The sequence below is a fragment of the Anas platyrhynchos genome, chromosome 27, assembly GCF_047663525.1.
Source record: "Anas platyrhynchos isolate ZD024472 breed Pekin duck chromosome 27, IASCAAS_PekinDuck_T2T, whole genome shotgun sequence".
In the NCBI taxonomy this organism is placed as follows: Eukaryota; Metazoa; Chordata; class Aves; order Anseriformes; family Anatidae; genus Anas; species Anas platyrhynchos.
Genome location: NC_092613.1, coordinates 7,230,200 through 7,256,397, shown reverse-complemented (window position 1 = coordinate 7,256,397; position 26,198 = coordinate 7,230,200). Strand labels below are relative to the sequence as shown.

General features: G+C 56.1%; 1 protein-coding gene across 3 annotated transcripts; it reads right to left on the bottom strand.

Moving 5' to 3' along the window:
• Positions 1 to 1,460: 1,460 nt before the first annotated feature.
• On the bottom strand, positions 1,461 to 15,248 carry SLC16A1 (solute carrier family 16 member 1). 3 transcript variants are annotated; one of them, XM_072028535.1, is made up of 5 exons: positions 15,225 to 15,248; positions 7,011 to 7,268; positions 4,698 to 4,841; positions 3,340 to 4,200; positions 1,461 to 3,022 (listed from the first exon to the last, which is right to left on the bottom strand). In XM_072028535.1, exons 2-5 carry the CDS (start codon positions 7,225 to 7,227, stop codon positions 2,745 to 2,747), a joined length of 1,500 nt encoding a protein of 499 aa, XP_071884636.1. In that variant the 5' UTR covers positions 7,228 to 7,268; positions 15,225 to 15,248; the 3' UTR covers positions 1,461 to 2,744. The 3 variants fall into 3 exon arrangements, with proteins under 3 accessions (XP_071884636.1, XP_038024235.1, XP_005013748.1); XM_038168307.2 differs by lacking the exon at positions 15,225 to 15,248 and adding an exon at positions 14,707 to 14,856; XM_005013691.6 differs by lacking the exon at positions 15,225 to 15,248 and adding an exon at positions 9,359 to 9,929.
• Positions 15,249 to 26,198: the final 10,950 nt, after the last annotated feature.

The window sequence follows — 26,198 nt, the reverse complement described above, 5'->3', positions numbered from 1 at the left end:
AACGGGACACCTGGTTTTATGAGGCAGCTAACAGAGGTCAAGCATGGGAAGAAAGCAGCAGACAGGGCCAAGTGCTTCTCGTCCCAGGGGAAATCAACACAACCCACACAGCCAGCGGCTGTCCAGCACCCCCAGGGGCACTGTGGGTCCCCAGATCAGGGCCCCAGACCAGGGCTGGGGCAGGAGTGACCAGCCAAGCCCCCAGGCCCCCCATGCCAGCTCAGGGCAGCCCCATGCCCCCCTCACCCTCAGGAGACCCCCAGCAGAGGGGCTGGAAACACACCAGGCATGCACCCAGAGGAACAGGGACCACAGCTCAGCTGATCACGGTTAGTTTATTGCACTGGGAACCAGTTACAACAGCTACAGACACAGCACTTATGGAAATACAGATACTTGGTTTTCCAGTATCGCCGCTCAGTACAATAAAAACTTTCTGTACAAAATACTGTTGGCTTTATAAAGTTTCTCTACAGCATGAAATACCTCGTCTGGTTTTGTGAGATGTGGAGCTGGCTGTCACAAAGCTGGAGAACCCCAGCAGCAGCATGGAGCAGAGCAGTCAGCAACCACACACAGCACCCCACCAGGCAGCCCTGGGGCAGGGTGTGAGGCTGACCGAGGGGGTTTGGGTTCCCTCATCCCACCAGCACCTGGCCCACAGAGCACCCACAGCACCACAGGCTGCCAGCCTGGGCAGGCAGGGAGAGCCCCTTCATCACAGCCCTGCCCATAGGGCATTTGGGTGCCCTTCCACACCCCATAGTGAAGAGGAACCTTAAGGCATTCCTAAGTGTCCTTTTAAAAAGGGTGGGAGAGTGTCAGAGTGTCTTTAAAAAAAGGAATAAAAATCCCAAGTTGTGGCCATCTTGCGAACTCCAAACAAAAGCCTCCTCTTGCAGCTGAAGAGATTGAAAGACATGCAAAACACATTTCATCCCTTGCAGGAACCACAGCAGCTTCCCCCCAGGTAGGGTTCATCAAATTAGCAGCTCTGTGCAGCTGGAAAAGCAGGTAGGAACCCAGGCTCTCCCCAAGGCTGTGTTTTCCTGACATGCAAAGGCTGCAACCAAGGCAGTAAGACACGTACGCAGGCATGCACACACACGCACTCCCACACACCCCAACCTGAGCCTGGTGAGGCTGACGCTGTGCCCATGGGAAAGGGCATCCTCTCCTGCAGGCAGGAGTTTCAGGCTGAGGAGTTTTGCATTGCAGGAAGAGATCTGCACAGGGAAGATGATCCAGCCCCTAAAGGAAAGCATCGGGTCTCCTTGCTGCCTCCTCTCACAACACCAGGACCTGGGCTAAGGAACTGCTTTGCACTGTATCTGCCCAGCCAGGCTGCTTTACCCCATTTCATCTCCCCTTAACCAACCCCAAATACACGTTGATACGTTGTTTGGCACGGTCCTGGAACATGGCTGTAAGTATGAAAGAAGAGTTCAACATTTGATGAGTGAATTGTAAAAAAACAAGTTTATTTGAAAAAATACTTAGCCTCTTACAAGATTTCTGATCAACATTTACTAGAACTTGAGAGCCATTAACCTGCTCCACGTACGTTGAGATATTTTCCAACACTAAAAAATAAAAAATAAATACATACAAATTCTTTCCACCCCCTTACACGTCCTAGATGTGAGTGGTTTGGCATCTGTTGCCTTAATATCTTAGTTGAACAGAAGCAAGTAGAAGAGGTTTTTCTAAGAGATAAAAGAGCAAAAGCAGAATACCTGTCTCAGGGATGTAACAACGATAATCCGGTCTGTCTGGCCCCTTCAGCCTGCAAAGTGTTAAGCATCCGAACCCACTTGTCTTGTCTGGACTCTGAGCTGGGGGTTCCCAGGTAGAAACCCACCCCAGAGAGGGGCAGCACCTGCGAGCTCCCCCCAGGTGGGCTGGGGGACTGGTGCCCCCCATGCCAGTGCCCTGTTTGTGTCACATCACACTGAGAGGCACAGCAGAGGGGGAGGCAGGAGGCTGCCACCCAGGGGCACAGACCCCAGCCCCCCACAGGGACGCTAACACAGCAGACACCACCCGACATGAACTCCGGCCATCCTTTTTTCAAACCTGAATATCCCGTGAGAACACAACTACAACAAGAAGGATTTTTAGAGAACTACAGTAGCTAAAGTGTTTTCAAAACATACCTAAAGACCACCTAACAGAGCCAGGAGGCATCTGGTAGAGGAGCTGAAGACCCCCTGCCCCCATGCCCAGATCTCCCCCCGTGGAGAGCCCGCAGTAAGAAGCGTGTGAAGCGGTATTCATCCAGGGCTTGGCCCTGACACCCCTGTGCTTCAACAAATCCAGTATCCTGCTTTTTATGGCTTTTTAACAACAGAACTCCTCAAAATACACGCACGCGCACACACACCATACCCCGAGCAGAATACAGAGCTAAAGCACGGTTTACAGAGTAGAGTTAAGGCTCATCCAGATTCAGCTAGATATGAAGACTGTAAGGCACGTATTAGTACAATCATGTTACTGTTAAAAAGCCAGAATATAAAAAGTCATCCCTTCCCCCACCCCCACCCCAAACACGCGAGGATACTGCACACGTAGCTCTGTTACCTTTGTTGAACACAGATGGAAAGACAATTCAGAGCCTGGTTAAAAATGAACACCTGGTTTAAACACTTCTCACAGCCGCTCAACACCAGCAGAGCATTCCCCAGACACCGCTCCAGGGCAGCGGCACTTCCCCCCGACACACTGGGATTAAAACCAGTCCCTCACATGTGGCTTTCTTCCTCTTTGACACCATCTTCCGTGCTCTTCTGCGGCAAGGTGGCCACATCGTTGTTTGCCTCTTTCTGTTTCTCAGCCTCATCGATGTTGGTCTCCTCCTCTTTCCCTTCGTTCCTCGTCTTCTCCTCTGCCTTCTGTTCCTTCGCCACCAGGCGGTAGTTGATTCCCATCCCGATGAAGAGGTAGATCCCGGAGATGATGAGGATGACCCCGCAGGCCCAGTACGTGTACTTGTAGTCACCATACATGTCGTTGAGCTTACCTGACAGACAGAGAGGGGACAACTTAGCAGGACTACTCCCAGCACCAAAAGGGAACCACTCCAGGCCAAGGAAGCTTTCCCACGAGCAGCCCAAGCCCATCACCTTTGCTTCAGGTCTCTATTCCTTCTGACCCCTGCTCCCCCCACTTGGGCCAGAACTCAGCCCAACCCCACTCCCCCAAATTCCAGGGAGGTCCAGTGGCTGGTGCTCTCCCTCCCTCACCTCCACCAAGAAATAGAACCCAGCAGGAAGACTGCCGGGACCCACACCCCACGTAATGCCAGACACGGGCGGGCTGCACACGCGGGCACCCTACCGAGCAGAGGGGGTCCCAGAAGCACCGGGCAGCACTCCACGATGGTCACAAGGCCGACTGCGCTGGAGAACCTCTGTGCTCCCACCAGGTCCATCAGGGTTTCAAACAGCACCGAGCTAAGCCAGCCAAAGGCAAAGCCAAAGAAACCAGCATAAATGCAGAACCCAGTGTAGGTGGTGGACATGGGGGCCAGGAGGTGGCACACCCCGTTGTAAATCACGGAGATGGCAAAGAAATACTGGACTCTCGGTCTGATCCACTTGGTGTTTGCCACCAGTCCCATGGAAGGTCTGGCTACCATGTCTACAAAGGCCAGTATGGAGAGCAAGAAGGCTGCAGACTCGTTAGCAATCTTCTTGCTCTTTGCATAATTGCTGAGGAAGACCAAGGGAGTGAAGAGCCCAAAAAACATGATCACATTGCCCGACAGATAGAGCAGGAAGCCTCTGTGTGTGAACAAGGAAAGGTCTAAGAACTTGTTGATCGTCTGGAAGAGCGTGCTCTTCTCTTTCTTCGCCTTCCCACCGATGAGGTCTGTGCTAGTATCACCATCATCTTTTTTTGCTTTCCCAGCTTCCTGCAACACCTCTTTCTCAGCCTCTTTTTTCAGCTGGTCTGGCTTGGGGCCAATTGGCCGCATGAGGGACCCAGCAACACAGCAGTTCAGCAGGAGACCACCGAGGATGAGGAAGCTCCCTCGCCAGCCAAATATACCAAAGAGCATCTGGTTCACAGGCGCCAAGGTTGACAGGAACACGGGGCTGCCTGCCATAGCCAGTCCATTTGCCAGGGGACGCTTCTTGAAGAAGTACTTGCCAATCATGGTTAAAGCTGGGTTCAGGTTAAATGCAAGTCCGAGGCCTGCAGAAGAGAAGAAATGAAGGATTCAGAGTTCCGCAAGCCAGCAGCACTGACAGAGGGGCTGGGTAAGAGGAACAGGGTTTCAGTTCTCACAATTTAGGAGTACCACTTCTCTATTAACTTCCAGCCCCTCGCTACCCCTTCCTGGCAATATCTGGGAGGACAAGCTAGGGCAGCAGAGTTGTGTGCAGGAGTTAGGGGAGGCAAAAGGAGAACCACCACAACCCTCAACAAGCCTAACACTTACTGGCATGGCACAATCCTAACCTGAGACTGCAATAATGGAAGGCTTTCTATTTTAAGCATGGCACAAGTGCCTGTGCACTTACATTCTTCCTGCATTATATCACCAGGGCCACCTTTAAACTAGAGTACATAGGAGAAATCAGCACTTATGCAAATCCAGGGTAGTTGTTTCACAAGAATTACTAGATAGAAGTCCCTCCTCCAAAGAGGACTTTTCCTGGTTGCAGTCCCATTATAGCAGAGTCACTTACCCCCTACAACCCCCACACAGAAGTAGAGCTCCTCCACAGTGTTGCAGAAAGAAGCTGCAATCAGACCGCACCCAGAGAGGCACCCACCCACGATCATGATGGGTCGGCTGCCGTATTTGTTCACCAGGATGCTGCTGATGGGACCTGGGAAGGCAAAGGAGACATGGCCAGAGATGAGTTACTTTTGTACTGGAGACCAGACAAGCAGGCAAGCACCCAGGAGGGCTACAGCTAAAGGCTTCCAGATCCCACACGGTGACACTTCACCCAGCGAGGGAACTGGGGTAAGGGGAAAGGACAGAAGGTGCAGAGACAGCTGAAGATAAGAGTGACGTTTGGTTAAAGCACACGCTGAAATCCCAGCTACAGACAGCAAGTGCTGTAGGCTGGGGCTTCTGTTGAGCACCAGGAGCTGTTTGTGGCTGCCGAAAGCCACGACTGTCCTGAGCAAGCTGCCTTCTGTGGGCCACAGTAAGCTGTCTCCCCGGGCCACCTGCTCCCCGCAGCCACGGCTCTGGGCCAGGGCAAAGCCATGCTTCCCACAGGAACCAGACACGGCTGTGGATTAGCAGCTTCGACGGGCACTGGGCAAAGTGCCCCGATGGCTTGCAGGAGGAAAGGCCACTGGGCTGCACCAGGGAGATGCAGGGGAAAGGGGGCTTCTGTTTTCACTGCTGCCCTGAGGCAGGAAAAGCCCAATTGCTCTGCACACCTGCCTTTTAAGTGCTTCATTATCAGCAGCTTTAATCCAAAGCAAACAGTGATTAGATACTGTGAAGCATGCTCTACAGACACTAAGATGTATTTAAATAAACTGAATGAACATCCATTGAATATTAACAGACCTAGCTTTACCATTAACAGATAGCCAGGCTGTCAACATGTTGTTCATGGGTCCTCAGACACTACTTGACCTTTCTGCCTAGTTTAAACAGAGCCTGGAGAACATTTGGGAAGCCTGGCTACTGCTGCAGCAGCTCTCCTGGAGGCCAGAGGGACACATCTGCCTGGGTGTGGGTGGCAGCACCTGTGCCACCAGCTCACAGGCAAGCAGGTCAAGGCAGGTGAGCTGCTGGGATTTGGTGCCAACTGTTCAGGATGAGCAGGAGAGGCAGTGTCAGCATGGAGAGGGGACAGGGAGCCCCCCAGACCCAAGCCCAGAGGGGCACCAGGCACCGCAAGCCCCTGGGCACTCAGGGATGGGTTCTCAGCACTGAAGGAATGGCCCAGATCGAGCCTCATTAAGGCAGCTACACAGTTTACAAGCTTGTTATAACATCAGAGCAGGGAGATGTGCCGGTCGCCTCGCTAGCTAAGCAAGGACAAAGCAGAGCCTGTTTCCCCCAAAGGAAAAGCCTCACGCTCAGCCGGGCCGCTGACGTCAGCTCCTTTTGATGCACAAATGCAAATAAGACTGGGGCACTCTGCCAGCTTGGGATGGCAGCAGTACAAGCTCTGATTTGCCTCTGAAGTACACACAACAGCAACGTCCCAATAAGAGTTTCTTTCAGCCAGGCTACCCGGTGCAAAACTGCATTTGCAAGCTGGTACAAGGCACTGGGACTTCAGGACAGGAGATGCAAAGACTGGAAATGCATCGCCCTGGCAGACCACAGGCTGCCTGCTCCTAGCTGGTATAAAGAAACACCAAATGCACAGCTTGGGGAGTGCGACTCCAAGCAGTTTCTGAAGCACAGGGGAGGGGAGCTGTTTCACTAAAGCAGTTGGCTTTGTTCTGCTCGCATTTCTGTACTTCCAGTGCATTCTGCCATCTCCAAACAGTACAAGCTGTCTAAGGCACTGCTCAGCACCAGCAGGGAAGAACAGACAAACTTCAGCGCACTCTAGAACACACTTCAGCAGTCAGAGCTGATCAGAAAAGGGAACAGATCCTTACAGACAGCCACTGCTTGCTGGACTCAAAATGAAAGTGTTTTATCTAAAAGAGAAACAAAGACCCCGTGAACAGGGCTCCTCCACTCAGCACAGCCACTGTCCCCAGCCTCCTCGTGGGTGCTGGAAGCAGACAGCATCAGCCGTGCATTGTAACAAGTGCAGAATTACACAAGTTGTAATTCCCCGGAAAGATTTTACCTACAGCTTTCCTGAGAAGGACAGATTAACCCAGCTTCTGCATTCTGGGCATTAAAGAGAACTTTTTGAGCCATCTACTTCAAGCAAACTTGCTAAGGGAAGTTTTGTTCTCACATAAAGCTCCAACTCTTAGTAAAGCTTTGGCTGCTGTTACAGTGAGATGCAGTTAATCAGACCCAGCACCCCATACTCCAACACCGCTGTCTCCAGCTCACTTACCTCCTGCATACATAACAGCCAGCATGATAGAGGAGATCCATGAGACTTTGCTGCTAGATGCGTTGAAGATGGCCTCGATCTCTTTGAAGAACACAGTGATGGATTTGGGGAAGGCGTAGGAAAACCCGATGGAGATGAAAGCTCCGATGACTACAGCCCATCCCCATCCTCCTTCAGGGGGAGTGTATCCCACAGGGCCTCCAACGGCCGGGGGCATCTTGAACGAAGCTGGTGATGACTCGGTTGGGGCTCAGAGACCTGCAGAGGACAAAATATTGTTTCAGCTGAGCACAGGCCAAGTCCTCGCTGCCCTGCCACACAGAAAGTCCACACCACGAGGCAGTAACACCAGCACCCGGATCACCTCAGTGCGCCCTGGGCTCGTGAGCACGCTGGCCTCTGAAGGCTCTTTAAAGTCACAGGCTCAGATCACTGGTGGCCTTTAAAAGCCCTGGCAAGCAGGTATTTATTTATAAGCGACAGGTTTAAGACATGATATGCTATTATAAGCCGAAAAGGGCAGGCGGTGACCTTGCCAACAGCGGCCGGGCACTGCAACAAAGAGGAGGCCGCACAGCAGGGCCGTGCTACCGGGCCGGGCCCTGGAGGGTCCCACGGGGCAGCACCCAGCAGGATGGGGCTCACAGGCCCTGGGCACCCCCAGCACTGAGCTGCTCACACAGGTTTTCTTGAGACCTGCTATCAGTGAAACCCATTAATTAATCCACACTGGGAATGCTGAAACCCACCCCAATGGCCCCCAGCGGTGTCCCAGCAGGTCCACGGCCTTCCTGACCCTCACCCAGGGAAGCCCATGCAGGCGAGGGCCAGAGGGAAAACCCCAGAAGCAGGCAGGGACCCCAGGAGGTCACCCCCAGCAGCCACCCCACACTCTGGAGGGCCGCCCGCAGCAGGGGCAGCACACCCAGGTCATTAAGTGCACGCACACCAGGAAAAAACAGACAAGGCAGACAGACAGGTGCCACCCCAGCACAGCCCCCTGAAGGTCACAGGCCGCAGCTAAACTTAGCCATGAGCAACAACAGTGGGAAGCTTCCCGGGATGCTGCCAGGGCTCCCGAGGCTCACCGCAGCCCCAGGGCAGGAGGTGGATTCGCTCCAGGCCGGCCTCCCCAGGGCTCTGCCCCTATAGGACGTCTCCACACCCACCCCATAACTGAGCCATAGCCAAACACTTCCTCCCCAACACCAAAAAAGCTACAGCAGATTTCATGAGAGCACCCAAGTACCAGCAGCAATGACCTTAAAAGTTCGAAGACACGCATGAAATTTATTGTTTTCTAATTCTGTCTCTGCTGAACCACGGGATCCTTCTTAGACAGGCAGAGCATGGAAAGGCTGGGTCAGTGCAAGTAGTGCAGCTCCTGTGCTCACTGTAGGGCTGGCTCACACAGAAAAGCTGTGGTTATTTGAAAAACAACAAGGCTGCTCCAGACAGCAGAGAGCAGCACGAGCCGCCCCTGAGAGGAAGCGCAGCTGCTCACATACACATTTCACAATATGCAAAACAACAGGAACTGCCACAGTCCCTGAAACTCCAGCATGCCCCTACAGATTTCGAGATGCTCTCAGTGCCGGGATCCTGCTCGCAGGACATCTGCTGGGGGCCAGGGAGAGGCAGAGCTCAGAGCCAGGTAGCCCAGGCCTGCTGTGATGGCTGCAGCACCGCCAGGCCACGCTCTGCTCAGAGCAAGCCCCGTGAGCCACAGAGGGGGTGGCAGGCTCCTTTGGCAGAGTCTAAACCCTCCTGCTAGTTTTCTGCTCTGCTGCTCAGGTTTTCGGTTGAAGAAAAAGCCGTCTTCAAGCACAAGACCTTTCTTCAGGTAAGTCGCACCATGATGCGGCGATAACTCCAAATGCAAAGCAACGCACGGACTCAAAGCTGCAGCGTGCCCTATTTATAGCACGTATCCGTTCGGGCTTCCTGTGATTACCATCTCATCCACGGCCACTGGCACACCAGCATCCACCTGGCACGCTCCCTCCCGCCGCTGGCAGCCTGTGTGTTACCGCAGGTACCCGTATCGCTTTCCTTTGCTCTTTCACTCCGCCACCCGCCGGAGCCCCGCAGCTCCTCCTGCCGAGCAGAGGCCTCCCCGCCACAGGCCTGCGACGCAGCAGGAAGGAGGCAGCACTGCAGGCTGCCTTCCCTAAGCCCTTAAGACTGGTTTAGCCTGGCCCAGGCACAGAGCTTTCCGGCTGGAAGGGTATTTTGCCTGCACCCCGGCCAACGCAGCACATGACTGTCACAAGCACGCTGCCCCTTCAAACAAACAAATCATTGACAGGACGCTCCCCAAGGCGAGCCCCCCCATCAGCCCGACTCACCGCAGCCACCGGCCGGTCCCCAGCGAGGATGGTGCCAGCCAAGCCCTGCATGACATGCAGACACCGTGCACTTTGTCCTCTGGCCATTGAGACAACTCCTCCAGAAGTTATGTGCTTCTTGGAAAGCTGATATGAATATTGGGGTTATCAACACCTTCCGGACAGTGCACACTGAAGTTTCCTGCGTACTCTTGCTTTCTGAGTCAGACTGAGCTTTCAGAGCATTCAGTAAGCTCTAAGGCATCATTTAACTACCCTGATTTGCCCAAAACATTCTTAAAAAAGAGAAACTGCCACATTTTGATAATAAAAGCTATCAGCTACTAGCAAGTAGTAAGAACTTCCCGATAGTGCAAATAAAAGCTACTGGCAATAAAGGTATCAAATCAAAAAGCTGGGCGGTGCTCATGAGGTTGGGGATTTTTCCACTTTGCTTCTGAGAAAGAACACAGGTTTAATTCTTCCATCACTCCCAAGAAGCTCAGCTGTGCCAAAATTACTGTGGCCTGGTTCATTTATTTGTTCTTCCTCTGCAAGCAGCATCCCTCTTCCTATGGCTGTTCAGGCAGCGCCTTCCTATAAAAGAAAAGGACTTTTGGGGGGTTAAACATAACCTCTCCTGCATTGCCAATGCATGGTGAAAAGCCTTGGCCTGAAAGCAGCTCTAGGAAGTCTGAGACCATTAAACTAGATTCCCAACATCTGACGCCAGAGGGTTTACATGAGTTCTGCATGCCACAACGTTCTTCCCCGACTCATTACAAACCCTTATTAAGACAGACCAGTTTTAGAAAGCTTTTCCTTCTACCGCATTAAGGTTTCTTTCTGATTTCCTCTGTGCCGCCACACAGACGTAGTTTCAAATGAGTGGAAAAAAGCACATGCGAGGCAGTCAGTCCAGAAGGAAAGCTTCCCTCCCTTTTGAAAAAAAAAAACAATGCCTTTATGACATTTACAGTTCTGTTTTGGAAGAGCTGCGACGTGTAAGACGTGTTTGGAAATAAAATTCACAGCTGCCAGGCAGCAGCTACAGTTTGCCCTATTAGGAAATAAAATAACCATATTTGCAGTAATTAAGACTGATGAGCCCAAGTAATGACTGCAAGTATCACATCTGCCAGCCTGTAAACTTCTTGACAAACCTGCAGGAATGGGTAGCCTACAGCAAGCCCTTTTCCTACACAGCAATGGTGAGAGCAGAGACTGAGGCAGTCCGCACCATATCATCCAGAAACAGGTCCTGGAGAAGACCAGGATCCTTTCCTCCTCCCAGGTCCCACGCACCAGCACTGCAATTGATTCCTTGCTTGAAGCTGCCTGGATCAGGAAGATTTTAAGACTTCTGCTTACATAATGCTGCAAATTACTGTGTTTTTAAAAGCCCTGGATTGGCAGGATTCCACAGCAGAAAGACAGAGGATCACATTTATAAGGCACTGCAAATGCTGAAAAATATTTCTGGGGCAAGCCCTTTAGCAAAGTATCCTCAAAATGCTCTTTCAGGGCAGGAAGAGAAGGGGCAGAATCCCAGCCCCACAGGTCCCTGCCCGTCCCCTTCACTCCCATCCTTCCAGCTCAGGGTTTTACCTCACCAGGCACACATCCACATTGCACCCACTGCCTTGGGTGCTTTTAAAACCTCTCCCAGAGCAGCAGGACTCGCTTGGCAGCCACAGGCAGGCAGCACCCACAGCAGAAACCAAGCACCCCTCCGCCTGAGCTGAAGTCTTGTGCTCACTGCTGGGAGCTGCTAGCAGCTGCAAGCTGTTTATGGTGAATAACGCTTCATAGCTTCAGATTTGGACTTTTTCTGGCTAGAGGAAAGATCAAACACAGATTGTTATAAGCTAATGAGACGCTGCTTCCACTGGTTTAAAGCGGGTTTACGGAATTAAGCATGGGGATGTAATCCCAGCGAGCACCCCCAGCCGAGGGTTTAACCTGCCTGTACATGGCATACGTGACGACCCAGCGTTTGCAAGGGCTCTGCACCAAAACAATACTCAATTGAGGTCCTGCTCAGCTGAAGCGTTTGTTCCCAGGGTGAAGCGAGGTCAGCAGCATGTAAAGAGTTTGCCCAAGGACAGCAGCCCACACAGATGAGCTCAAGGTTCTCCTGCCAGCAGCTGCACGGCCTGCTCAGCACCCCTCCTCTACCAGAAAGCGGCCGGCATATCCCTAGACATGCTCCAGTCTGCCAGCCTGGTGAGCCAGCCTGGAGAGCAGACAGCTAGACGCCAAAAGGCAAGACTTTTGCACTCGTAAAGGAAGGAGCAAGTGGCAGCTGCCTTCATCTTCAGCTCAGAGCCCGATCCCGCAGCGCTGCAAGCCCCAGCCTGCAGCCGCGGAGCAGAGGTGCACGGCAGCCCACTCACCAGCACCCGGCGGGCAGGCACTCACCTGGGCAGGGCTGCCGAGCGCTGGAGGCTCTCCTTGAACATCAGCCACTACAAACACCGTCTGCTGAGGACAGAGCACGCCAGGGATTTGAAGATAATCCCCTGCGCAGCAGTCACCACGCCTGGCTCGCAGGCTACAAAAAGGCCGCGCCACCGGTCTCAGAAAGCGAGCTGGCTGAGGGAGAGGGACATTGAGACCCTTTGTCAGTGGCACAAGGGGGATGGGGGAACAAACAAGACCGGCAGCAGATCTCCCTCCAGAATGGGTCCATTACAAGCACCGTTCCAGGCTGCTGTCTTCAGCTGTTACCACCGGTGATGCTCAGCCTGCCTGAGCAAGGACCCAGGCTATGGGAGGATGGGATTTCTCATACCAAGCACTGCTATGAGAAAGCGCGAAGCAAGCTTAAGCAAGCTATCAAAAAGATCAAGGGAAAAACCTTGGCTGTTTTCTTACATTGCTGCCTGGCAATTGCCATGACTCAAGCAAAGCTCTCCCAGAACCCTCTGACCCACAACCACAGGCAAACCTTACACACACAGGTTACAGGCACAGCACTGCCCAGATCAGCTGCACGCCCAGCACAGCCCCTGCAAACACAACAGGGAGAGGCCAGCCCGGGCACAGCCAGGCAGGGCTGCCAGGCTCCGCGGCCATGCCTCTCGTGCTCCGTCCCCAGCACAAAGCCACAAGCTCACCTGCAGCAGGAGCTGTGGGGGCTGCAGACACACAGCCCCCCAAACCCAGCACGTCCCAGGTGCAGGCAGTGCGGGCCTGAGTGCCAGGGGCTCCTCCTCAGAGCTGATCTGTGCCTCAACGAGAAATGCTCAGAATGAGAAAAATGTGGTACCAAGCAGCATCGGCATTCCTTCACCAGACATCAATACCACCAAAGACACATCCCCTCCAGATTTTGCTGCAGAGAGTGTTTACGTGAGGCTGCAAAACTCCAGAGTCACACGGTTGCTACAGTCAGAGCACTTCTGCTCCTTTTCCTGAGAGCACCAGCTCGAGTTCTTTGTTCCCAGCCACCTCTGTACCATTGCCTTTAGAACCTCCAAAGTTGGGCTAAAGCAGCTGCATGGATGAAACCACCCAACACCACCTGGGTGACTGTGGTTTCAGGAATCAGCTACAGCCTCACACAGACCTTCTTTGGCTACAGGACAACTGTACAACAACAGCTTTAGAAGGAGCATTTCACAACAAGTTTTACAGACAATAATGGGAAGAGGCTCCTGCCTTCTTAAGAAAAGTTACTGTTATATGCTGACTTCACAGAAGGAAATAAAAGCCATAAAACTGAGATTAGCACTATAGTGCTCCGATACAGCTTGCCTGCATAGCCTACGTGCAACTTTTCAACTCCTCACGAGGGATATATGAAGTAAAACACTGGAAGTCTCCAGCCTATAAAAGCCACCAGGTATTTTCCACATTAGCTGCCAGATTAATCAAGACAAGTGAGAGATTTGAGCGCAGCAGAAATCACGCGAACCATTCGCACCTTTTTATTGGGAACCACCTCCTGGCTTTCCCAAAAGGGGGTGATGCCCTCAGCACTGAAGGGCCAGGGCAGAAAGAACACGGTCAGGGTCGTGGCATGGCGGGGAAGTTTGCAGTGCAGCAGCAAAACAATTGTTTGTAGGCAGAGGATCCACCACACCGGTGGTTAAGTGAGAAAATAAAAGCTGTGGGGCTCTGCCTGCAGCCCCAGCCCCCCAGGCACGCAGCCACTGTTCCCTGCGCTTCTCAGGAGTCAAAAAAAGCCTGAGAGCAAAGCCACCCGGGAGAGGCAGCCTGCACTAAATTACCTCACTTAGCATGAAAATGGGATGCTTGTGCACCACAGAAAGGCTCCAGGCAGACAGAAAAGCAAGAAAACACTACCCCTGGATTTCAGGTGTCTTGTGAGGAAGCTGGAAATGACTTCTTTTATCCGCCCCCCCCGAGAAAATTAAAAGCCCAGGAACATCTTGTGCAGGTGGCCCCAGCTCGTGGGGCAGCAGCAGGAGCGTGGCGGAGGGGACAGCCCTGGGGCTGCCCGCTGGGACCTGCTGCCATGGGGGGGGGACAAAGGGCACAGCTCGGTCCCCTCTGAGCCTCCCCAGGGAGCCGCAGGTCACCCGCTCTCCTTGGGGCCCCCCGTTCGTGACCTCCCTCGGGGTCCGGTCCCCCCCCCGACCCCGGGCCCCTTCCCCGCTGTTATCGGCGGCCCGGAGCGGGGCTGTAATCGCCCCAGCCCCGGCTCCCCCCGCTATCTGCCGCTCGCACGGGGCGGATTTGCCCTCCCCGCTACCGGGAGGCCCGAGGGCTGCGGAACCCCCGGACGGCGGCTCCGTGCACCGGCCCCCAGCGGTCGCCCCCCGAGCCCCGTTCACCCCTCGGCGGCTCCCGAGGAGCTCCACCGGGGGGGCACCGCCTGCCCATGGCCCTGCACTGAGACAGGGGACGAACACGGGCCCGGGAACCGGCACCCAAAGTCCTCTACCGGGGAAGGTCACGGAACGAGGGCCGGGCATCCCCGGCCCGACACCGACCGGCGGCTGCGGGGCCCCGGGTACGCGGACCGGGGGTCGGCCCCAGAGCTACGGGGAGGGGGCGGCGGCACCGCGCGGCCCCCATCCAGCCCCCAGGCCACGAGGGGGGCCCGGGGCCGGCCGGTTCGCACCCCCAGCAGTACGGGGAGGGCATCCACCGACCCGGGGCGGCCCGGAGGAGCTCGGTGCCCGCCGGCGCCGCCGCCGCAGCGCCCTCCACGAGGTCCCTCCACGAGGTTCCGGCTGCGCCCCGCGCCCCCGCCAGGCCGGGAGCGGCAGCCCCGGGATCACGGAGCCGCACCACCCACGCCGGGCCCCCCCATCCCTTCCCTTCCCTTCCCGTCTCCATCCCATCCCGGTGCGGTGCCCGGTGCCGTCCCCCCGCCACGTGGCCCCGCCGGGCCCTACCTGCGCGTGCCGCCGCCGGCCGAGTGCGGCCCCCCCCGCCCCGCCGTTATACGGGACCGCGGGGGGGCGTTGCCGAACCCAGGCTCTGCCCCCTGCCCCGCCCCCCCCCCCCCCGCCGCCACGTGCGCTCCGCGGCCCCCGCCCGGGCCCCCCGGCCCCCGGCCCCCGGCCCCGCCGCTGCCGTGTGCCCCGGCACGTACCGGGCCCCCCCCAGCCCCCGCCCTGCTCCGCCCAAACGGGCGGGAAGCGAGGCCACGGCGCGGAGCGGGCACCGGGACCCCCACCGGGACCGGGACCAGCACCGGGACCATCCCCGTTTGGTCCCCGGGGGGCTTCTCCCCTCCGCCGGGGGTGTCGGTGGGGACGGGCGAGCAGCGAGCCCAGCTGCCCGGAGCCCACCCCGGGCTGGCCCCAGTCCCCGGTGCTGCCCCGGAGCCCGGTGGGGCCCGGTGGGACCCGGGGCCGTGCTCGGAGCCCTGGGCCAGGAGCTGGGATGCGCTGCTGGGTGCCCCGCTCACCCCTCGCAGAGCCTGGGGTTCTCCCTGTCGGTTCTGCGGGAGATGGGCCCAGGCTCGGCGGCTGATGGAGCCTGGAAGGTGCTGGAAGCTGCTGGAAGGTGCTGGAAGCTGCCCGCATGCAGAGCCCCTCGCTGTCGGGTGCACGGCGGTGGCAGCGCCGCATCGAGCCCCGCACCCCCTGTGCGTAACAGGCCCTGCTCCAGGGGCTGTCACCTGCGGGTGCTTCCCTGCAGCCGCCGGCTCCTGCGGCCTAATGAAGTTAATTGTCCTCTGGGTCTAATGCTCTTAATTTGTTTCAGAGCAGAGAAGCACCGTGCAGTTCACCTCGGAGCCCTGAGAGGCAACAAGGCAGTGACACTCAGCAGATGGGAGCTGGAGCAGCCGCAGGGGGGGTGCAATCCCTTCTCATATCAAAGGCAACCACGGTTCCTCCTCACCGCAGCCGGCGTGTGCAGGGGTGTGCGCTGTGTGTCAAGGCACTTAATGGGCCAGGTGCACTCGATAAAAGCGCACCAGGCACTGCAGCAAACTTCCCTCACCCACTTCTGAAGCAAGACGACGCCGTGAACCAAGGAGCGAGTGGGCGGGCGGCTTTCTTGATACATCTCCCGTGCAACTCGGTAAACAGGGATAGGCCCGCGCTCCAGTTTGCTTAGACAACAAGGCGAATAATAATTAAAAAGGGCAATTTGGGAGCAAACTCAACGTGCCGCTTGGCTTTGCCATCCTGTAACGCCTTAACTAGGGGCCGTGGGGCTTCGTGGGACGCTGCTGCTGCGTCTTGTAGCCAGCGGGAAGGAGTCCATGCTCTGTGCCTCTGCTCTTCTGTCTCCTTTAAAAGGCAGATTTAATATTAATCCCTTCAGGAATTTTTTCTTGAGAGGAAAACAGGATATTGTTTCAGGATATTGGGCAACAAAGCTGCCCTTGAAAAGCAACTATAAGCAGCCTTGCAGTCCTTACTACTGGCTGCATTTGTTGTTAATCGAGTTGAAAATTGGGTACAGCCAAGCCCTTTTACTTCCAGAATGAGTGAGAGGTCACAGCAGAGTAATTCAAGTTCAGGTTTCTGTATCCCATTGTAAATGCTAAGGACTTGTAGTAATCTTAAAATATAATCACTAGCTTTGGTTTCCATTGGAATTAATGTCTCCAACAGGTGTAAAAGGCTATCCCCCTCATCTGCCATGAATACGTGTGTCCTGCTTGATAAGAGAGATAACAAACAGGAGTCCAAATCCAGGAATTATTGGAAATCTCTTGGGAAAGCCTGTTCTTTCGAGATATCCATCCTAGTTTCCTGACTAGGCTTTGTAAAAAGGTTTTCTGAACTTTTGGGTTCGCATTTAACTTTAACTGAGCTTCCAGGCCCTGAGTTCACCCATCCTCACGACCCTGTGACAATGGCTGTGGAAGAGAAGGCGTCGGAGCACCGTCCCTGGGGAGCGCGGGGGGTCTGCCTCCGTCGGATGACAAAGCCATGACATTGTTCAGGGGCGTGTAACAGCTTCCGTCATTGTTTAGAAAATAATATGTCTTGGGAAGAAATTGTTTGTTGATAAAATGTTTTAAATGGCCACTAATAATCAATAGAAAACCTTTGCAAATGTGGTCTTCTGTACGCTCACAGACAACCTGCGCCAGGGCTCGGTCACCCTCCGAGTGAAGGAGCTTCTCCTCCAGCTCCTGTGGAACTGGGCTGCTCCCAGGCTCACAAACACGTCCTCCCTTGGGAAGCAAACGAAGGATTAACAGGATTGTGTTCTGCAAAGTGCTCCCGAGGCCAGGTGCTAATGACTGCTTCAGAGAGAGCTGCCCCAGCGGGATGGGAGTTGAGGTTTTTCTCACCCTCCCTCAGCATATTAATTGCACCCGTAAGTGTTAACGATGGCAGCAGAATGAATTCCTTACAAAGGTGAGTTGCAGGGGCATGTGGTGAGACAAGGACATTAATTTGGGCTTCAGATGATGTGTGGCAGCAGGCAGGATGGCCTCACCGAGTGTCTCCCAGGGCAGCCCTGCAGCTGGGCCCGACGCTGTGCCCCCCTGGGTCCTTGTGGCCAGGAGCAGGGCGCTTGCCCAGAAGCAAGGGGTCCTTGGCCACGTGGAGACCACACAGCAAGCCTTAAGGGATGCCACATGCACACCTTGGTCCTGCCTCGACCCTCACCCTGTGCCTTTTCCTCGTTCCCTGAGGTGGGCACGCTCTGGTTCGTCTCCTCAGGGTGCTGCTGGTGCGGAGCATAGCAGCCCGTTGCCTTTTGCCAAGAAGCTTATCTGGCACAAGAAATGGTATCTCTGTTCCTCCTTCCTTGCTGTCCTTAGCCGGGGGAAGGTGCTGGTGCTCAATGTACTTTCAGTGCTGACTCCTGCTCCGTGGGGACTCGGGAGGTCTCTGCTTGCTCCTCCAGGAACGTGGGGGCTGCCGTCCTTCCCTGCAGATTGCTGCCCCATATGTTCCCGGCACAGCAGCTCGTTCCCTCCACACTCCCCGTGCTCGCCTCCCGAGTGCTGGCTGCCTGACAGCACATCTCGGCACTGCCAGGTCTGCCGCTCGCGTGTTCTCCCTGGGGAGAGCACAGGGCAGCCCCCCGCCTGCGGGCTGGCTGGCAGGGGTCAGTGCCTCCACACCTTAGGGGCCGAAGCTTTCCCTGGCAAGGAGCAGCTCGGAGCTGTGCCTGGAGGCAAATCTCACCCCAGCTGTGTCCTGGGATGGGATGGCACCGATATGATGCAGGGCATGAAGACCCCGTCCTCATCCTCGGGGGGCTGCAGGCAGCGGAGCACCCCACCCACTGCCCTCCTCGCATTGGGGTCAGCGCCCTCGGGGACACCCAGACCAGCCCAACCGGCCACAGGATCCCGTTCTGTGACATTTCACCAGCCGCTGGAATGATTTTCCTCGCAGAGCTCTCGGGCAGCCTTAGGGTCCCCGAGGGAGGAGGCAGGGGTGGGCGTACGGTGGGCGAACTTCTCACCGTGTGCAGCCCTCCCGCGGGAGCGCTGCTGTCCCAGAACATGCTGTTTTAATGACTGTATTCCTGTTCTCGGGGTGGGGAGGAAAAGGTGGGGGCTCTGCAAATAATTTAACCATATTCCAGATCAAATAACTTCACGGGTCAATAGCACTGCCTCCCCTGCATTGTACTCTCCCTCGTATCCCCGTCCAGAGAGCCCGTTTCAGCCTTGGGTGGCCCACAGCTGTCGGATGCTGGTGGCATCTGTTGCCACGTCCCTGATCTTTGATCTGACTGCAGCTCTGCTCCCTCTCCACGCAAGGCACCACCAGGGTCATCTTCCACCGCCTGCACATTTAGTGACTGGGCTGCTCCTGGGCAAGTTCGGTTATTCATGCGATGATCTCAGGATAGTCTCAGCAAGAGAAAATCTGGAGCTCCAGGCTGCTCTCCAGCTCCAGTCATGCACTGCAGCAGCTGTTTCCTTGGGATGTTGCACAACACACTATTGCTCTGTGCAGTACTCAGTATTTTTGGTTCTACATCATCCTGGGGGAGCTTAGCACACTCTCAGAGGTGTGAAACAGCCTCCCTGCAGGCACAGCTTGGCTGGCTCAGGACACAGAGAAGTCTCTCGTCCTCTGTGGGTGCACTGGTCCCACCTCACAGCTGCCCAGGGCTGCACTGGGGGCAGGCACTGCTGCTGCCCCAGCTGACCGCCAGTGCCAGCGCGGGGAGCTGGCAGCAGAGCACTGAGCTCCTCCTCCTCCCATGCCCTCGCTTGCTCTGTGCTTTGGCATTTGCATGTGTTGACTGCAAGGCCAGGCTGCGGGGCCAGCAGGTGCCTTCCAGGGGAAGCTGCAGCAGAGGGTGAGCGCTGGCTGGGTTCACATCACAGCTGTGGCTGTGAAACGCCCAAGTCCCAAACTCCACCAACAGCAGCAGCCACCACGGCATGTAAGCATGGTCAAGCACTTCTGCCCTGCAGCACGCAGCGGATGTCTTGTCTGGCGCGTCGAGATGTGGCCAAGGGCTGCCACCAGGACGTCGCTGCTGCTCAAGTCCCTGGGGAGGCAGCGAGAGCCGAGCCAAGGGCCAGAGCGCAGGAGCCTGCCGAGGAGACGAAACACAACCACCAATATTTGTTCTGAAACCTGCCCAGGATTTTTTTTGGCCTCAGTAAGGCTGGAGGATTATTTTCCTTAAGTATTTTTAAACCTGGAGCCTGGCAAGCACCAGAGGGCTGGGATTTCCTGGTCTGAGCACACTGGTTGTAGGATGACAAGGAGCCTGCTCCCTCCGCGCCATCTGGGCAGCCCTGGTCCCCGCACGTGGGGTGAGTGAAGGTGACCAAGCTGGAAGGTGCTTTGGGAAGGAAGTCACCTGCTGGATGGCTGTGCTCACAACCCCTGGGCCTCGTGCATGCTCCTGCAGCAGGCGGTGGGGCTGAGTGCCTGCCCTTGCAGGAGGCACCTCCCTGGCCAGGCTGGGACCAGGGCAGAGCCCCAGGGACTGCCCAGCCTGGGCTGCTCTGCACCCAGGTGGCAGCTGGAAAGGGAAGGCAGAAGTTGCAGGGAGGAGGTCGGGAACATGCTCCTTGTGTCCTACACCAGTCTGGGGGATGCAGAGCCCAAGGCGAGCTCCTGGTTGTTCAGACTGGGCGTCCAAGCAGGGGCTGGTAGAGCACGTTCACATCCATTCACAGCAGTGCTGGGCTTGGGCCCCAGTGGGGCCATGGAGAGCCAGCACGGACATTGATCCGTGTGTCTGTCCCCTGCCAGCCCTGCCCCGCTGCCCCCGTGGTGCTTCCTGCCCTCGGGGACAGCAGCAGTGTGGGATCAGCCAGGCGCTGGGGATGGCAGAGTGCAGCTGGGAGGAGCTGTGAGGCTGAGGAGCATTTCCTAAATACACTGCTGTTCGCCCGCAGCCTCCCAGGCTGCACAGATGTGAGTACGGGTGCAAGGAAAGCGAACGCAGTGCTCCACGTGCTGGCAGCTTCTTTGTGGCTGTGCGTATCAGAGCTGCTCTCCTGGCCTTCCCCTTGCTGGCAGGATTTGGCAGCAGCACAGCCACGTTCAGCTCCTCATTCAGCGCTGGTGAGCACACGACCTATTGTGTGCATGTGTAAATACACATCGGCGTTGCTCGTTCCAAAACCCCGCTTGTTCTGTTCCCAAAAAGCCAGGATGGACAATGTCAGGAAAGCCTCTATCCCCTGGCTTTGTTCGACTCTGCTTACTTGGAGGAAAGATCCCTGGAGAGGAGCTCGCAGCCGCTGCATGCTCCAACACATCCCGGCTGCTGGTGCGCGAGCAGCCCTGGCGAGCCCGGCCGAGGGCTCCCCGAGACCATGCACAGCGCGGTCCCCACAGGTCCCCACGAGCCCCAGCGCTGGGATGGAGCAAGCAGGGCCGGTGCCTGCAATGGGCAGAGGGGAGAGGAGGTGGCAGCGCCCCGGGCACTGGCTGGATGCCCGTCCCAGGGGCCCACTGCAGAGCCGGCACCTTCTGAAGAGGGTCAGGTCCTGTCCCTGTGCAAACACAGGCCTAAGTCCAGCACCACCAAAGTGCACAGCGCTGGAGGAAGTCCTGGCGCTGGTACAGCCGATGGGACTTTGCCTTTTGCTGCAGTGAAGGCCAGGATTTTGTGCGCTGCCAGCAGCGAGGGTCAGAGCAGGCTGCGGGGGACTTCTTGCCCGAGGAGCGGCTGCTGCTCCACCGTGGGCCCTGCCTGCTGCATCCCACTGCTTGTCTGTCCCTCCCTCCTGCCTCCCCTCAGCGATGCTTTGCTCCCGCTGGCTGCGGACCCTCTGTGTTCAGCAAATCCCGCTCCCCTGCCTGCACTTCAGCCGAAATGCCCTCACAGAAATGCTGTCAGCCTCTGCACTGCTGAGCGGCAGGCCCGACAGCTGCTCTCTGTGAGATAGTGCTGTCCGTAGCCCTGAGCAACAAGAAAGCTGTGATGGGGGAGTCAACACATAACACACCCCGAGTGCTGCCCTGCAAGTCCACAGTACGGGGGATAAGGTTTGGGTAAATACTGCAAAGTACCTGTGAAAGCTAGCTCTCACTGCTGACCAGTTCGGTTCTGTTTTCTTCATGTGCTTTCTGTGTTTAGTTTACACAAACTCTTGTGGTTGGGCTGTAAAGGCAAGAGAGGTTACATAAAACAATTTAATGACTCCTATATACAAGCCAGAACTGCTTTCTCACCTGGACAAGTGCCCTATGAAATGTCTTTTGACCTACCTACACAGACACAGCTACACAACAGCCCATGGCAAGAATGCTGGCATACACGCAGGACACATGCATGCGCTGGCTCCAAAAAGATTCAGAAGAAAATCCTTGCAGTGACCACAGTTACAATCTTAGCAAAACCCAGATATTTCTTAAACAGAGAATGGGGTTAAATGTGCCCAATAAATTGTTCATTCTGAGTTATCATCCCTGCTCTAGTAACAGCTGATAAGCTAGTCTTCTGGGGGACAACAAACATTTCTGTTATTCCTTCAGCCCAATTTCAGGATAAATAAAGCCAGCCTTGTGTTTAAGCAGGAGGTCATGTGCCATCTTAGGCTAAAACACTGTACCCCTTCCCCTGCTTTTCAGACTTAAAAAAAAGTCAGAGAAAATTAGAGTAGGAGCAGCTAGAGACATGTCAAACATGCTAGCATTAACTTCCCTTCAAATGTGTGTTTAGCAGATAATTTGTTATCATCTTAGTCCAAAGTTAACCTGCTAGAAATCTGCTGTGGGAGAGTTGGCTGCATCTGCAATGTTTCAGCTGGGCACAAACAAACCAAAAAAATGCTATAAAAGCTTGTTTTTGATTAAACTCGTTGCTGCCAGGCACAAATACTTATTTGTAGGTGGAAGTTCATTGGGACACAAGCACCAAAGATCATTAATCCCCTGGTAAAACACAGAATTTGTGCCCAGGGCGTGGGCTCAGCCTGCAGCCACTTCACGCAGCTGCCCCGTGGTTTCCACTTCCTCATCCCAAACCAGAGGGACGAGGGAGGAGGAGGAGGACCCTCAGGTTTCCAGCCATGCCCCCCGAAACCCCAGGGGCTTGTGCTAGCCTGGTAAGTGCCCCCCGTTCTGCCCAGGAGCTGCTCTGTAGCACTGAGCCCCCCGCTGGCTTTAGGCTCTCCAAAATGCAGGGAGCATCTCTACTTCCACGGGGCTGCCGGACCACAGCAGGAAGCTGTGGTGGGAGCTGTTTTTCTGTCCCAGCTCGTCTGCTATTCTTGCAAACCTGCCAACACCCACTTCACCAGCACCGTGGGCTGTGCCGTCAGGGGAGCATTTAGGCCGTCCCAGCGGTGGGACCGGCTGGCTGTGGCTCAGGAGGGCGGCAGGGTGCCGAGGGGGGAGGAATTTTCCATCACCGAGCCAGCAGCAGCTTGCTGGCCTGTCTTCAGGAGGCAGGGTGGCAGGAGGCACCCACTCTCAGCAGCCAAACGCCGCCTCTGCCGTTTGGTTTCAGAGCAAGCTTTGGAAAAAGGGCACGCTGGGCAGGTCCCCATGCATCACCAGCCGTGGGCACCGCAGCGCTGTGTGTACACGTGGCTGCGTAATACCATAACAAGATTACACTCAGACATGATGGCTGGGAAATAATCCACGGTATCATTCAGCAAATCCCGGGATCCAATTACCGTTTCACATGACACCGTGCCCGGGGAGCGGGAGGCCAGGCAGCACCCGCCCACCACCGCTCCTCCGGCCGCAGCCCGCGGCCCCTCCGCCCTCTCGCACCTCTGCATCCCGGTGTCACTCGGCATTAGCAGAGTTTGCTTTATCCCGCAGAGCACTGGCGAGCCTTGCTCGGGGAGCTGTGGGACATGGCTGCACCGAGCCTCGCTGCTGAAGCTGGGAGGAACCCCACTGCTCTGCCTGCCGCACGCACCGTGCCTCTCCCAGCTGTTTGCAAACGTTTCTGCAGGGCACGTTCCTTGTCCCTGCAGCCAACGTGTCCCTTTCTGTGAGAATAAAGCCCAGGGCTCTGGTGCCACCAGCACTCTCTCCTGCTGCCGGCTGCCCCAGCGCATCCTGCCCAAGGCTCCGCAGTTGCTCCTGCCCCTGGCAGGTGTTCAGACACCAGCGCTGCTGCCAGCCCAGGCAGGGAGCGTGGCCAGCTGCAAATTTAGGCTTCATTTTTGGAGCCTTTGAATCACTGGCCATCTGCCAGGTTTGTTATTTGTTAGGCTCTTTAAGTATTCTTTTTTTTTGTTTGTTTGTTTCCCAAGTGAATTTCAAGCTGGCAAGAGGGGCCGGCAGAGGGAACTTGGCGGGGGCCCACGGGCATGAGGCAGTGGCGTGGGCTGCCCTGCCCGGGGGGACCCTGGGCAGCAGGACGGAGGCTGCAGCACGGCCAGCTGAGCCCTCGTGCCAGGAAGCCTCGAGTTTCACCTCAGCTGCAGTGGGAATACAAGTGAAAATCCCAGCGCCCCGCAGCCAGCAGCTCCGGCCCTGCCTTCCTCTTCCTCAGGCCCAGCCCTGCGGCCCCTGCACACATTTCTCTGGGGCAAGAAGCCCGTGTGCCTGGGCAGGAGCCCCAGGTTGGGCAGGGGGCTGTAACCCCAGCCTGTGAACACCGACGTGCAAGCCCAAGCCCAGGGCTGCGGCCAAGCTCTGTGCCCTGGCCGGGCCTCACCCGCACCATGCTGGGCCCCGCAGACACGTCCATGTGCTGTGTGGCCACCCCATGCTGCCCAGGCTCCCTCCATGCAGCTTTGTGCTCGGACAGGTTGCAGTAGCTGACCCAGGGGTGCCCCAGCTCCCCAGGGCTCCCCACACGCGGCCGTGCTGCCACAAGACCCGTGGGCACTGGGTCGGGGCTGTGCCTGGGCTGGCGGGCAGCCACCATGGGGCCTGCGAGCTGCACGGCAGGCAGCTGCCCCTGGTCCTCCCGGCCTGGGCCGGTCAGCAGTGATTAGGAAACAAAACAAAACAGGGGCAATTTGCAAGGGAAGACGTTGCTTTTCCACCTTGGAAACCTGAGCTGTAGCTCCATTTCCCTCTAGAGAAGAGAAACAAAGGCGTTCAGAGGGAAGGGCCGGGCTGCTGCCTCAGAGGAGAGGGGCCACGGACCCCTGGGCTTCCAGAAGCGCAGAGGGCAGGGGCCATGGGGCAGGGGCTGGGACAGGATGGGGATGGCTCAGAGGGGCCAGTAGGGAGGGAGGCAGCCTGCCAGGCTCTGTGTGTCCCCCTCCCTGTGCTTCCCAGCGCCCCGCTGCCTTCCCTGCCATTGTTCGGCAGCCCCGGGGGTGAGGCTGCCCTTCCTCCTGCCTCCTGCCCCCACGTCCGCACCCCGCTGCCCTGCAAGCAATACCCATGCCAAGCTGCTGGGATGGGTGGCACAGCACCCCAGGGACACGGGGCAGGGCACAGCAGCCCCCAGGGACACGGCTCCAAGGCCCAAATGAGCCAGAAAGAGCCAGGGGAAGCAGCGAGCAGTGTTTGCTTTAGGCAGGGCTGTCACGGCAAACCAGAGGGTTTGTTCTCCAGGCTTCGTTAAGATAACAGTCTCGGTATGAGGATGAGCTCCCTGGTGAGGAGCAATTTGGAGAACTTGAATGGGGGCTCCAAAATTGAATGCAGAGAAAAAGATTAAGATCAGTATTTGTCCTTTTTTTTTTTTTTTTTTTCCTTCCTACTGGAGCAAAAATATTCCTGTTTATTGCTCCAAACCCTGGGGAGGTGTATGGTAAACTCCCAGTGGGAATCAATGTCTCAGGAGATCAGAGGTCCCGAGAACATCCCCTTGCCAAATTTACAGTTACTGTTAGCCCTAATCAGCCTTGTTTATCTCTCTCCGTGATGGTATTTGGGAAACTAGCACAGGTCAAACACAGGACAGAGTCCTCGATGTTACCAGATATCTGTAATCTACCTTCAGGTCACACGCTGAGATGGTTCATGGTGTGGATACCTTCCCACTGCCTTTTTCTGGAGCCTGGCCTGGGGCTCTTGCTTATCTGTGCCATTACTGCTCACGGGTTAGCAGAGCCAGCCTGGCCGCAGCCCCCAGCACCCCAGCCGCCAGTCCCCACGCACCAAGCAGGAAGGCTGCGACGTCCGTGCGCTCAGACTTTCCTACTGTACACTCTTCCTAAGAAAATAAAGCATCACTGTCCTATTAATTATGTGAGTTATGGAGCAATATTTTTCCCAGAGTCACCTACTGGTTCGCGTATTATTTTTCCAGGCAGCTTAGCCAGTAGCCTGGCAACACGGTGACCTTATGCTCTGCTCAGCTTTGAGCGTTTTATTAGCCACACTGGACTCTCTCCACCGCTCCATATTTCTGAGCCCCTCATTAGTGCAATTAATAAGCTGCTTCTGTCAATTCAATCAAATGCCAGGCTCGACAGCAGTAGAAAGCTTTGGCAGACCAAGTAGGGGAGATTCTGGGTAGCATTGGGAAATTGCAGGAAACCTTTCATCTCCCCCAAGGAACCGAACAAGAATGGAATTGTGGGATTGGGATTCTCTCGGGTCATGTTTATTTATCAGTGGCTCGTTAGTATAATAAATCAGGTCCCCTGTCACTTTGAATGAAGTCATGGGTTTGCTGGAAGGAACTTGGCAGAACACCTTGATATTATTAGTGATGGTGCAGACAAAGCCTCATGAAAGGCGATGCCCTGGCCGGGGTGCTCAGGCACCCTCACATGCTCGCGCCCGTCCCTGCACCCCGCTGGCAAAAGGCAGCCAGCCCGCAGTGCCACGGTCATCCCAGGGCAGGGCTCGGGGGCTATGGTGAATTTGGGATACACGGCACAGCCGCAAGGTGCCCACAGCACCGGTATGCCACAGGTACTCATCAGAGAAGGGTGCTTCTCCTCCCGCTGCCATCTCCAGCAGATGTTTGCGGTGGGACACGTCCCCAACCCGGCCCTGCTCTCCTCCTGCAGCCCCAGCACGCTGCCAGGACGCAGCCAGGGCACTGCAGGCAGCGTGGGCGCTGGTCCTCCGCTGGCAGTCACGTGTAGCACACACATGTGAGG